At 36.5% G+C, this 14,248-nt stretch overlaps 1 protein-coding gene across 1 annotated transcript; it reads right to left on the bottom strand.

Moving 5' to 3' along the window:
- Positions 1-645: 645 nt before the first annotated feature.
- On the bottom strand, positions 646-12,739 carry ssuh2.2 (ssu-2 homolog, tandem duplicate 2). Its single transcript, XM_051094719.1, has 13 exons — positions 12,594-12,739; positions 12,196-12,248; positions 11,103-11,186; positions 10,939-11,008; positions 9,355-9,484; positions 9,192-9,252; positions 6,826-6,944; positions 6,669-6,731; positions 6,495-6,577; positions 6,005-6,097; positions 5,791-5,896; positions 4,052-4,159; positions 646-841 (listed from the first exon to the last, which is right to left on the bottom strand). Exons 1-13 carry the CDS (start codon positions 12,614-12,616, stop codon positions 698-700), a joined length of 1,137 nt encoding a protein of 378 aa, XP_050950676.1. The 5' UTR covers positions 12,617-12,739; the 3' UTR covers positions 646-697.
- Between the last annotated feature and the right edge of the window lie 1,509 nt (positions 12,740-14,248).

The raw sequence follows: 14,248 nt of genomic DNA, 5'->3' as shown, positions 1-14,248 counted from the left end.
ATATATATATATATATATATATATATATATATATATATATATATATATATATATATATATATATATTTTTTTTTTTTTTTTTTTTTTTTTTTTTTTTTTTCAGATGACCTACCGCGTCAGTCTTAATTCACTCTAGAAGCAAAAAAATACATCCAATAAAAGTGGATGGAGACTCGCGCTGCCATTTGAGTAACATTTTGTATTTTGCAAAAGAAAGTATAAAAAGTGATATGAAAGTGAGTATATCTTAGAAAAAAATAGAGTTTTCTAGGTAATTTATAGACAGTATATAATCAGCCATAGTGTAACAATGCATATGCAGATTATTGTATAACAAAGCTAAGCTCATTTCTTATCAGAACTACAAGTTTATTTCTTGCAATTGCAAGTTTACATGGGAAAACTAAGAAAGAAGTCAAAACTGACAGAAAAAAGTCAATTCTCACAACTTTTTTTTTTTTTTTTTTTTTTTTTAAATTAAAAAATGTTAAAATATAAACTGCGAGAAAATAAAAATGTATGTATTACAAACCCGAAGTAAAGCATTCCGAAAGTTTACAATGTTTGTTTTTGTCTTTCCTATGATTATGGGGTGAAATACAGATGCTCCATATGTTCTATCTAGTACATCTAGTAACACAAGTCTTTTGCATGTCTTAAAGCATAGTAACGGCAGCACAGGCATTATACAGCATGTCTAAAGGATGGAGCAACAGCAGCATTTGGCAGGATAATCTTTGGTGTAGACTTTGTGTTCGGTTCCATATACAAAATAAATGTGGGTTTTCTCGTTCCAGGCGTAATGCACTCGCGTGATGGGAATGAGCTCAATGGTCTGCCTCTGGAAAATAAAAAAAACAGAGTTAGAACATGTTTTGTCTCCATATAATATCAAGTTTTCTTCATCAGTTATTCTTTACAGATAACATAAACTGTTTCACTATTAATACTTTTAAAGAAACAATAGCTACTTCAAAGAGTTTCTCAATAATTTACTTATTTTATGTGACTTTAGACTTTTTGTTGTTGTTGTTGTTCAGTTTTTTGTTTGACCCTTAAATGCATACCTCAGGTCTTAAGTGACCCGGGACGTCATTCACTACCCTCTCCCTCCTTCATTTTTTAAAGTTAGACATTAACTTTATTCGTATTTCTCTATCTATTCATTATAAACCATATAACAAAAAAAAACCTGCAGAGCAATTACTGTATGCCATAAAATACACTGACCAAAATTATAAATGCAACACTTTTGTTTTTGCCTCCATTTTTCATGAGCTGAACTCAAAGATCTAAGACTTTTTTCTATGTACACAAAAGGCCTATTTTTCTCAAATATTGTTCACAAATCTGTCTAAGTCTGTGTTAGTGAGCACTTCTCCTTTGCCGAGATAATCCATCCACCTCCAGCCACAATAAAAGGCCACTCTAAATTGTACAGTTTTACTGTATTGGGGGGGTCCATGGGGGTCCGAAAACCAGTCAGTATCTGGTGTGACCAACTTTTGCCTCACGCAGTGCAACACATCTCCTTCGCACAGAGTAGATCAGGTTGCTGATTATGGCCTGTGGAATGTTGGTCCACTCCTATTCAACGGCTGTGCGAAGTTGCTGATTATTGGCAGGAACTGGAACATGCTGTCGTATATGCCGATCCAGAACTCAATGGGTGACATGTCCGGTGAGCATGCTGGCCATGCAACAACTGGGATGTTTTTAGCTTCCAGGAATTGTGTACAGATCCTTGCAACATGGGGCCATGCATTATCATGCTGCAACATGAGGTGATGGTCGTGGATGAATGGCACAACAATGGGCCTCAGGATCTTGTCACGGTATCTTTGTGCATTCAAAATGCCATCAATAAAATGCACCTGTGTTCGTTGTCCATAACATACGCCTGCCCATACCTTAACCCCACCGCCACCTTGGGCCACTTAATCCATAATGTTGACATCAGCAAACCACTCACCCGCACGACGCCATACACGCTGTCTGCCATGTGCCCTGTACAGTGAAAACCGGGATTCATCCGTGAAGAGAACACCTCTCTAAGTTCCAGATGCCATCGAATGTGAGCATTTGCCCCGATGAGGATGACGAGCATGCAGACGAGCTTCCCTGAGATGGTTTCTGACAGTTTGTGCAGAAATGATTTGGTTATGCAAACCGAATGTTGCAGCAGCTGTCCGCATGGCTTGTCTCAGACAATCTTGGAGGTGAGGATGCTGGATGTGGAGGTCCTGGGCTGGTGTGGTTATACGTGGTCTGCGGTTGTGAGGCCAGTTGGATGTACTGCCAAATTCTCTGAAACGCTTTTGGAGATGGCTTATTGTAGAGAAATGAACATTCAATTCACAGGCAACAGCTCTGGCGGACATTCCTGCAGTCAGCATGCCAGTTGCACGCTCCCTCAAAACTTGCAACATCTGTGGCATTGTGCTGTGTGATAAAACTGCACATTTTAGAGTAGTCTTTTATTGTCATGCTGTCTAATCAACATCTTGATATGCCACACCAGTGACGTGGATGGATTTTCTCGGCAAAGGTGAAGTGCTCACTAACACAGATTTAGACAGATTTGTGAACAATACTTGAGAGAAATAGGCCTTTTGTGTACATAGAAAAAGTCTTAGATCTTTGAGTTCAGCTCATGAAAAATAGGGGCAAAAACAAAAGTGTTGCGTTTATAATTTTGGTCAGTGTATAAATGTCACTGTCATTTGATGGTGGATGTGATAAATAAACTGCCAGCGATCAAACTATTGATTTTGAAGTCACTGAAAACGATAGTTTTTCTAATATGGTTGCGATGTTGAATATGAGCCTGATGCTGAATGTACTGTGGAAGTGCGCTCTGAGGATGACGGCGATGGTAAAATCATCTGCTCAAACTGAACCCTTCTAAGTTTCAAAAGGTAAAAAAATATGCTTTATTTTATTCTTCTGTAATTGTTCTTAAAATATCAGGAGAGTTTTTTGCTATTGCAACAGAGATCCATCCATGCTGAATATATAGGTCCGGGTCGCTAAAGACCCGAATATGTAATAATGATTGTTGAAACATTCATGCATTTAAGGGTTAAAGAATTAGTTCAGTTCCAGAATCAAAATTTCCTGATAATTTAGTCACCCCCCATTGTCCATTTTTCTCCATATAGTGGACTTCAGAGGGGATCAACATGATCCCAGGTGAGAAATGTAGTGAAACAATCAGTCATTCCATAAAACACATTAAAAATTATATATTTTTTAACCATAAATGCTTATCTCGCACTAGCTGGACACATTTTGAATCATGTTGGAAAGGTCAAGCATGACGTAGGTGGAAAGTACTGACCCAGTGTTTACAAAGCAAACATGCAAAGAAAGTCAAATGCCCTTTACAAATTTTTTTTGATGATTTTGAAGCTAGAGGAGAAACTAAGATGGAATTTTTCACCTTGCCCCTACCTTTTTGATCCAGAGTACACAGACAAAGAACTAACCATGCGTGATTACGTAATGTATATCCAGCTAGTCCAGCTAGTGCAAGACAAGCATTTGTGGTTAAAAAGTATATAAATGTATTTTTTTTTAAATGACTGATCGCTTCACTAGATAAGACACTTATTCCACAGCTAAGCCCTTTGAAGCTGCATTAAAACTGCAATTTGTACAATCAACCTGCTGATCCCCACTGAAGTCCACCATATGGAGAAAACTCCTGGGACATTTTCCACAAAACCTTTCATTGTTTTTCGACTGAGGAAAGAAAGACATGAACATCTTGGATGACATGGGAGTGAGTAAATTATCAGGAAATGTTTATTCTGGAAGTGAACTAATTCTTTAATATAAAGTGATCTAGAAAAGAGCAGTGGGTAGTTTTTGTGTCTTCAGTCTTCTTTCTGTTAAGCACAAGCTCTAATCTGGTTTCTGTTAGGATTCCACAGGACTGAGCCAACAGAAATGAACTCCCAGAAGAGCGGGAGGCTGAGATCTGGCCTTAAAGAGACAAGCGCATGTTTTTGGGGTTTCGTCAGAAGCAGTGTTTAATTTCTTTTAATACCTGTTGGAGAATACGGCAAGTGGTGGCGAACTGAGCCTGGTGTTCCCTCACGCCACTTTCGGATGCTGCGTTCACAGAGCTGTCTGGGAAACTGACAACTGGATAAACCTACAGTAATGAGTCAAAACGTTAGTGTCACAGCCAAACAATTAAACAATTAAGTCCACTTCCAAAACAAAGATTCACATATATTGTACTCACCCCCTTGTCATCCAGGATGTTCATGTCTTTCTTTCTTCAGTCGTAAAGAAATTATGTTTTTTGAGGAAAACTTTTCTGCATTTTTCTCCATGTAATAGACTGATATTGTGGCCCGACTTCCAAAATGCAGTTTAAATGCAGCTTCAAATGATGCCAGCCAAAGAAGAAGGGTCTTATCAAGTGAAACAATTGGTTATTTTCATTAAAAAAATACTATTGAAATACTTTTTAATCTCAAACGCTCGTCTTGCCTTTCTTTCTTACCCTTAGTGAGGGTATGTCGAAAAACTCCAATCGTATTTTCTCCCTCAACTTCAAAAATCATTTCAAAATCATCCTACATCACTGCAGAAGTTCTGATCCAGTCTTTGCAGAGTGAACATGCAAAAAAGATCAAACACCCTTAACAAAAAAGGTAAAACAGCGATATAGGACTATTTCGAACATGACATGGGAGTTTTTCGACGTACCCTAACTGTCATGAACCGGAACGAAAACACTCCAGTCAGAGTAAGACAAGATGTGCGTTTGGCATTAACAAGTATATAAATTGTATTATTTTTATTAAAATAGCCGATTGTTTTGCTAGATAAGACCCTTCTTCCTCGGCTGGAATCGTTTACAACCGCATTTGGGATCGTTTGAAGAAGCATTTAAACTGCATTTTGGAAGTTCAAAATTGGGGCACCATACCAGTGCATTTTATGGAGAAAAATCCTGAAATGTTTTCCTCAAAAAACATAATTTCTTTACAAGTGAAGAAAGAAAGACATGAACATCTTGGATGACAAGGGGGTGAGTACATTATATGCGAATCTTTGATTTGGAAGTGGACTTCTCCTTTAAGGTTATGTTGTAAAATGATACCAATACCAATACATTTCTGGCATTTTTCACACTTTTTGTTAAGTTCTTTGTCAAAAATGATTGGCCTCCAAAAAATGCTTTAAAAAATTCTCGATTTACAAGCAATTTTTAAATTAGGGAAAAACATTTCAGCACAGCACAAAGGTTAAACATAATTTATAATATTTTATATATTATCTATATTGTTATTTTATGAAAAGGTTAACTTATGTTAAAATATTATATCATTTTATATTTATTTACTTGTTTTAGTTTTATTTATATATTTATTTTTTATTATCACTTTCGACCTTTTCTAACCTTAGAATTAAACAGGCCATTTATTGCTGCTGCACATTTAAGAAACGCCCTTTTCGCATGTGAAATGAGCAATGAGTTTTGAGCTCTTTCATTAGTCACTAGTCTACATGTTTGATATATGCTGTTTAGACTGAAATAATTAGAGATTCTGTTAAAAACAGACTTTACTTACAAGCACTGATATCTTTTAGGTAGAAATGCAGAACTGTAGGTGCTACACAACAGGCCAACAAATTTGGTTTCAATAAATGGCCTTTTTGGACAGCTTTTGAGTTCAGTATGTGTATAGTTCTCAAATAGCAGAAAATGTATAATGCTATGACCCCATTAGATAACAAAGGCACTGTGAGCACCAAGATGTTTTTGCTCACCATTGGAGCCATATCGGTAAGAAGTTTCTCTCCGGTGATTTTGTCAAGAAGCTCAACTGGGAATCCCGAACGCTTGTCAATCACAGACACATGAATGTTGTTCTTCCTAAGAAGATAAAACACGTGGGGGGGAAATAAACATTCATTAGCTTGTTTGTACACAGTGAAGTTGTGAAAGTGTGTTGTGAAAATGGGTTAGCGATGGTTGTCTCACCATGTAATTTTAAGTTTGATGAAGCAGAGGAGCTTTCCTTTCCCTTTGCATGTTTTGCACGTGATTGAACCGACTCCTCCACAGGAATGACACCTGGAATGCAGATAATTTATTGAGTACTATATTCTTACATTTTCCAAAGAAAATGTAACTGGTTTTGACTCATAAAAACCCTGATAAACCCACAACAATGATGCTAGTGTGTTCTATTGTGTATTTTAAAACTCTATATTGACAAATTAGCATCAGAACTGAAGCCATGTATTTTGGATACTAATGTACGATATATTTTTAAGACATTTCATCTTAGTGAAATAAAAAAAGAACCAAACCAGAAATGTAATTAAATAAAGCAAATGAAATAAATTAAAAATTAATTAATTTAAATAAATCAGGGTGTACAGTTGTCTATATTTTTAAAAAATGTGATTAAGATAAAAATAATAATAATAATAATAATTTAATTAATTTAAATGGGATGACTTCATACCTAATCATGCCAGAGCCCTGACACATAGTACAGCGCTGATCGGAGGCATTTCGACCCCTTCCACTGCAGGATCCACATCGAGTCTGTAACAGTAGAAACATTATAATGAAACAATAGACCGAAAATACAGAAGGAAGTATTAAAAGTGACATCTGATCATCATATGGTACTTACCCTTCCTGAATTTACGCATCTACTGCAAGCAGATCTACCGAGATTCAGGCATGAATGACAACCCTGTATTTTGAATCCAACAACAACAACAAAATTAATCAAGATTACTTTTTTATTGCACCTGATGAATGGAAAACTGAAAAAAAAAAATGTTTACTTTGACAGTGGATGTGTGAGGAACACGGACGGATTTCACGCAGTCTTGGAAGAGGGAAGGAATGGGTACCGGGATGCTCCACGGAGCAGGAGCCACTCCGTAACCATCCACCACTTGACCTGATAAATGACATGACATAAATATTTAAACATATATGAGCAATATCACACGAGTATATACAGGTGCATCTCAATAAATTAGAATGTTGTGGAAAAGTTCATTTATTTCAGTAATTCAACTTAAATTGTGAAACTCATGTATTAAAGTTTAAGTCTTCGGGTTCTTTTAATTGTGATGATTTTGGCTCACATTTAACAAAAACCCACCAATTCACTATCTCAACAAATTAGAATATGGTGACATGCTGAACAGCTAATCAACTCAAAACACCTGCAAAGGTTTCCTGAGCCTTCAAAATGGTCTCTCAGTTTGGTTCACTAGGCTACACAATCATGGGGAAGACTGCTGATCTGACAGTTGTCCAGAAGACAATCATTGACACCCTTCACAAGGAGGGTAAGACACAAACATTCATTGCCAAAGAAGCTGGCTGTTCACAGAGTGCTGTATCCAAGCATGTTAACAGAAAGTTGAGTGGAAGGAAAAAGTGTGGAAGAAAAAGATGCACAACCGAGAGAACCGCAGCCTTGAGAGGCTTGTCAAGCAAAATCGATTCAAGAATTTGGGTGAACTTCACAAGGACTGAGGCTGGGGTCAAGGCATCAAGAGCCACCACACACAGACGTGTCAAGGAATTTGGCTACAGTTGTTGTATTCCTCTTGTTAAGCCACTCCTGAACCACAGACAACGTCAGAGACGTCTTACCTGGGCTAAGGAGAAGAAGAAATGGACTGTTGTCCAGTGGTCCAAAGTCCTCTTTTCAGATGAGAGCAAGTTTTGTATTTCATTTGAAAACCAAGGTCCTAGAGTCTGGAGGAACGGTGGAGAAGCTCATAGCCCAAGTTGCTTGAAGTCCAATATTAAGTTTCCATAGTCTGTGATGATTTGGGTTGCAATGTCATCTGCTGGTGTTGGTCCAGTGTGTTTTTTGAAAACCAAAGTCACTGCACCCGTTTACCAAGAAATTTTAGAGCACTTCTTGCTTCCTTCTGCTGACCAGCTTTTTCAAGATGCTGATTTAATTTTCCAGCAGGATTTAGCACCTGCCCACACTGCCAAAAGCACCAAAAGTTGGTTAAATGACCATGGTGTTGGTGTGCTTGACTGGCCAGCAAACTCACCAGACCTGAACCCCATAGAGAATCTATGGGGTATTGTCAAGAGGAAAATGAGAAAATAGAGACCAACAAATGCAGATGAGCTGAAGGCCACTGTCAAAGAAACCTGGGCTTCCATACCACCTCAGCAGTGCCACAGACTGATCACCTCCATGCCACGCCGAATTGAGGCAGTAATTAAAGCAAAAGGAGCCCCTACCAAGTATTGAGTACATACACAGCAAATGAACATACTTTCCAAAAGGCCAACAATTCACTAAAATGTTGTTGTTTTTTTTATTGGTCTTATAAAGTATTCTAATTGGTGGGTTTTTGTTAAATGTGAGCCAAAATCATCACAATTAAAAGAACCAAAGACTTAAACTACTTCAGTCTGTGTGCATTTAATTTAATACACAAGTTTCACAATTTGAGTTGAATTACTAAAATAAATGAACTTTTCCACGACATTCTAATTTATTGAGATGCACCTGTATACAGGCTGTGTTTATATGACAGTTTGACGTGAGTAAATACATAAGAAAAACAACCGTGCGTCTGCCACAGATTCAAATTTAAGTTTGACAGTTTAACAGCTGAACCCAAGCCTCTGTTACTAATTCCAAAATGCCACTTTAGAACTAGTAATGAAGGAACGTTGAGTTGCTTCATTGAAAACTTATTACTAAAACTATTTGTGTTGGAACAAATAATAGATAATTAAGACAAAATACTGCCCTTTAGATTTACTCAAAACAAATTATATCACATATTTAATCACTATAGAGACATCAGAGCCAGCTGCAAATTCTAGAAGGCCTGGCCGAGGTAAGGCTGCTCTCAGCGGGTTCATGAGCACTGAATGCCTGCTGACGGCAGCAAATTTTCAAACAGACGTTATCTTTATTAACAAAATGTATGATTTGAAGTCTAAACAAGTACATTCTCATCTGTAAATCTCTTAAAACTACACTCCCTGACACAAAAACACTGTTATTTCTAAAAGTATAATGAACTTTGGGTGTCTGCCATGACACTCGCTGTGAGAAAACAACGAAACGTCTGGAGTTCTGTTATCACTAGAATATCACACACCTCTCAGCAGATTTGAGGACCAGAAAAAAAAAGTTTAGAATGACTTTCCTTACCATCATATGGTTCGCTGTCCCATTCTGTTGTTCTGGACTCAGTAAAAGTCTCCAATCGGTACTATTAGGGGAAACAGATATCCAAGCTGTACGTAAGCATGGCTGCTGCATATACAGTAGTTGGATGTGATGTATGCCATGATGTATGGATGTTGCTGCTCACCCGATATGTGTTAAGGGACTGCAGGTCTGTAAACACCATCTCTTTGGCTGGTTTAGAGCTGTAACAGCATTTGCTGCTGGCATATTTTATAAAGGCCTCATGTGCAAGTTCTTCAGTGATTGCAGGAATGCTGAGGACATGATGTGTGAACTTAAGAACTTTTGACCAGTCATTTACAACACTGAATTTTCATACTTATTGTAAACTCATGCATGTAAAAATGATGTTTTTGATTGTTCTTCAGAAAAAATCTTTCAGGTTCCACAAATCATTTTTGTGTATTTGAATCCTTTCCAACAATGACTATAACATTTTGAGATCCATCTTTTCACACTGAGGACAACTGAGGGACTATTACAGAAGGTTCAAACACTCAATGATGCTCCAGAAGAAACAGAATGCATTAAGGGGGTGAAAACTTTTGTACAGAATAAAGATGTGTACATTTCTCTGTCTTTTTTTTTCAATTAGTACTTCCCTTCAGAAGCTACAGAAGATACTTACATGTTTCCCAGAATACATACAGAAAATAAAGTAAAATTAACCCTGATCTTCACATTCAAAAAGCTCTTAATACGTGTTTTTTTTTTTCTTTCTGAAACATCGGTAAGCATTTGAAGCTTCTGCAGTAGTTGCATATGAGTCCCTCAGTTGTCCTCAGTGTGAAAAGATGGATCTCAAAACCATACAGTCATTGTTGGAAAGGGTTCAAATACACAAAAATGCTGAAAAACCAAAGAATTTGTGGGACCTGAAGGATTTTTTCTGAAGAACAGCATGCATCTTAACTGTCCCTTAACAAACAAGGGACTACTATCACTACACCAAAAAAACACAGCTGTGGATCATTCAGGTAACAACACAGTGTTACGAATCAAGTGTATGTAAACTTTTGAACAGGATCATTTTTATAAATTCAGCTATTATTTTCTCTTGTGGACTATATGTAAACATATTTTGTGTGAAATATCTTATTCAGGTGAGTATTAAGTAAAAATAACATGCATTGTGTATGATTCTTCTTATTTTGGTAAAATAATTAACATTTTACAGATTCTGCAAGGTGTCTGACCTCAACTGTATACCTTACACTACTAATTAGTCTAATGCAGGGGTGCTCAACCCTGTTCCTGCAGATCTACCTTCCTGCAGAGCTTAGTTCCAACCCTGATCAAACGCACCTGTCTTTAATTATCAAGTGCTCCTTCAGATCCTAATTAGTTGGTTCAGGTGTGTTTGATCAGGGTGGAGCACCCCTGGTCTAATGTTTAATGGCTCACAAACAGGGTGGAGCTACTATAAATAAATAAATCCAGAAATGCCTCATTCATGAATTCAAAACATGACAAGAAAACCAGTTAGGCAAGGCAGGAAAATCAACGTGACCAAATGAAAGAGACAACACTAGACAAAGGGTAGGGGTGATTATAGGTTATGCATTAGGGAAAATTGTAAAATTTCTTTCTATTTTCCACTTAATGAAAAATTTTAGTCCTTATGTACCAGCACTAGGTTTATAATTAATCCTCAATCTACGTATTGATATCATGACTTGTTTTATTGCATGAGTGCTGGAGTTCTTACTCAAAGCATCTGTCTGGAGGTCTGGCTGGTTCCTGTGGTTGCACCGATCCAAAATTGGACGGTGGAATAACTGTGGATAAATAACAATAAAAAAAACTCACTGTCATGTTTATTACCAACACTTTACTCTTTGTTTCAACTGAAGCCACTGAAACCGTTCTCACCATTTGGTCCCAAACTCTCATATCCAGGAACAACAGGCATCAGATCTGCAGGAGGAGCCGTCGCCCCATCTGTTGTGTTCGGATCTGAATAACGTACACCACAGATTTATTTCAGCATAGTATCTTCTCTTTTTTCATCAGTCATTCATGCTATGAGGTAAACAGGAAACAAGTTTCTCTGAATTTGCTGACTGAAGATTTTTGCACTATTTTAAAGTGCACTTCATAATTTGAGTCTATTCTGATTTCTGTTTGAATATGCAAACATGTTTCCTATATAGACTTTAAAGTGAACTGCTCATGTAGGACAGAGTGGGGTAAAACACCCCCCTACTGTTTTTTCCCGAAAATAACCACAAGATGAAATCAAGATCAAGATTACAATTTCACAGTAAATGATCTAATTCTTGTTGTTTTGTAGAACATCACAGTTATATATGATACGCAAACAATAGAGCCTGTAGATAGTAAGTATGTGTTATTTAATAAAAATATAATTATATTTTCAGAATGACATCGTTTTTTTTTCTGAAACAGTCAGTGGGGTAAAACACCCCCCAGCAAGGTGGGGTGAAACACCCCCATCAAATGAATTCTAACTAGTTGGTCGAATAAAAATATTTGGATTTTATATTTAAAAATTACCTCAAGTTAGTATCAGGTAGTTAGTTAGCTAGCCATTTAGCATCCGCTAACAAAATGTTTCAAGGCTATTATAATTTTGCAATTCATAAATATTGATTATATTCTTTTTAATTTTAAGCTAAAACTGCCTTTGATTTTGCTGTAAATGTTTAAAGCAAATAGCTTTGTCAGACTAGGGGGGGGCATTGTACCCCATCCATGGGGGCGTTTTGTCCCATAGGTGGGGTAAAACGCACTTTTGGTACAAATTAAAATTTTTGTTGACATGAAAACTCTGGACATTTTTTTCATAAATTGTTTATAATTTATGTAACTGTCACCAAAACTATGATAACTTTTCTGAACACATTTAACTTTTGTTTCACAGAAAAAAAAAAAAAAAAAAAAAATTGCACAGTCCTTTTCCCCCACACTACCTTACATCTTTTGGAAATAATTTTATGTTTACCTGCATAAGATCCAGCAGGACACGAAGGAGAAGGGTGGGCTTCATCCTGGTCACTATTACGAAACAAAAAAATAAACAATTGATGTTGTTATTAGCTTATTACGCCACAACGCTGAAAAAAGAAGGTCGACACCACATCCTCTGCCGTGAGAAAGAAAGAAAGAAAGAAAGAAAGAAAGAAAAAAAGAAGACTCTTAAATGCCTCATTGTCCTTAACAAGTGCTTATTTAGCGACCCAAGCTTTAGTACGTCATCTTTTATTACGATTTCCGAGATTCAGAAGCTGCTGCGTTTATGGTATTTAGATAGAAATTGCTAGAGACTCTCAGATAAAAGCAGCATTTGTGTTGCTTCCTATGGTCTTCGCTTCATAATTTAGCTTATTTTGTCAGACGTACCTCAGCAAATGCGTCCTGTCCATGCTTGCTAGCGAGTTGTGAACTTTCGTTTTGCGAGAAGCGAGAGTTACGGAAGAAAGGAAAAGCAGCAGTGTAATCTGAGACGATTTCGTAATATGAAACGAATTAAAAGTTTACATCAATACGTAAATGTTCACGTCAATATTAAATTGCCTGAGATGTGTATTACTGGTTTAAGACTAAGTTAAATTACTATTTGCGAGCTAAAACTATCAGTTTGGAGAATGAGCGGATGTTTTGCATATCAGCATGTAGTGTTTCACAGATATCTTCAGGGCTTATTTGAATTGAAGTTTTCCTAGAGAAAATTTCATCTTTAAGGATTAGCCTATTGCTCTAAATGCAGAGAAGAAAACCATATGTTCATTTTTAGGCTTCTTTTAATTTAGCTAACTACTTTTCTGTCACTTTTGGACAAATGTAATCAACAGGTCATCCGAAATGTTATTGTTGCAGTCAGTTCTAGCAGCTTGCTAACTTTCTTGAATAACAAGTGACAACGGTATTGTGCAATGATGGAAATTTGAAACAGCAAAACTTACAGTACATGACCGCATTACATTTTTAATCGACCGAGACTAATCTCAGATATAGTTTGCCTTTTTATTACAGTAGCGTGCAGTGTTTACATTCTTGAAATGGACTGTCAAGTTGAGTGAATTGCATCAGTGTTCTACGTAGTGTGCTCTAGGTGTAAAGTGTGCATGTAGACTACTGGATACAGTACATATCTATAGTCTTTAGCTGCGTATATTGTGTCCGACACATTTTTCATGGACACGCCCCCAACTCGAACTCGAAATTTTCTTTAAGCGCCGAGTTTCCCACTCGTATTAACGACTTTACATGCGTTCAACTCGTAAATACGATGTATCCGACATGCCTTTAATGGCCATTACTCTTAATAAATATCTTAGCTCTTTATCTTTCCATGCCGTTCAACTATTCTCAGTGCTTAGGTGAACCCACGGACAGAATTATGAACATAAAGCCAATTGTCTGTTCATAAACAAAGTTTATTATTACTTCAACAGATTATAGTCACATCGTAAGGGGTGGTGCAATGGTGTAGCCAATGAGATGAACTGCATTTGTGTGGAACACAAGACAAAAAATATATTGTTATATAAAATGTCAGTATGGCCAAGTTCTGGCCATATTAGGAGTACACTTGGCCAAGGATGACTTTTCTCAACTGAACTGAACTGAAAATTTTTTTTTTTTTTGGCTGCATTAGTTTATTAGTGTAAGTGTTTTTCATTCAAATTTCAATATTTTTATTGCAATTTTTAGAACAAGAAACATACAAGGGCAATAACATAAATTACATCAAAACAAATACGATAATAAAAAAACAATAAATTAGTGAAAGCTGTAAGAAAATCACATGCCAGTAAGCAAGCACAAATAATTACAAATGATTCAAAGAGTACATTTAAGGCTGTAAAATAATTAACTTTTTCACTTTGTTATTTCTTGTTTATTTTATTATACAGTGACCTATTTCTATTTTAAAATGAATAAAATTAGCTTTTTTATTGCTAATTTACATTTGCAAATAAATAATTTTCCATATATAATGAGTACAATGATTCACAATATACCAAATTATGAAGTCAACAGTATGCTCATAA

The sequence above is a fragment of the Labeo rohita genome, chromosome 22, assembly GCF_022985175.1.
Source record: "Labeo rohita strain BAU-BD-2019 chromosome 22, IGBB_LRoh.1.0, whole genome shotgun sequence".
Classification (NCBI taxonomy): domain Eukaryota; kingdom Metazoa; phylum Chordata; class Actinopteri; order Cypriniformes; family Cyprinidae; genus Labeo; species Labeo rohita.
Note: the sequence above shows the minus strand (reverse complement) of the source record. Positions and strands in the feature narration are given on the sequence as shown.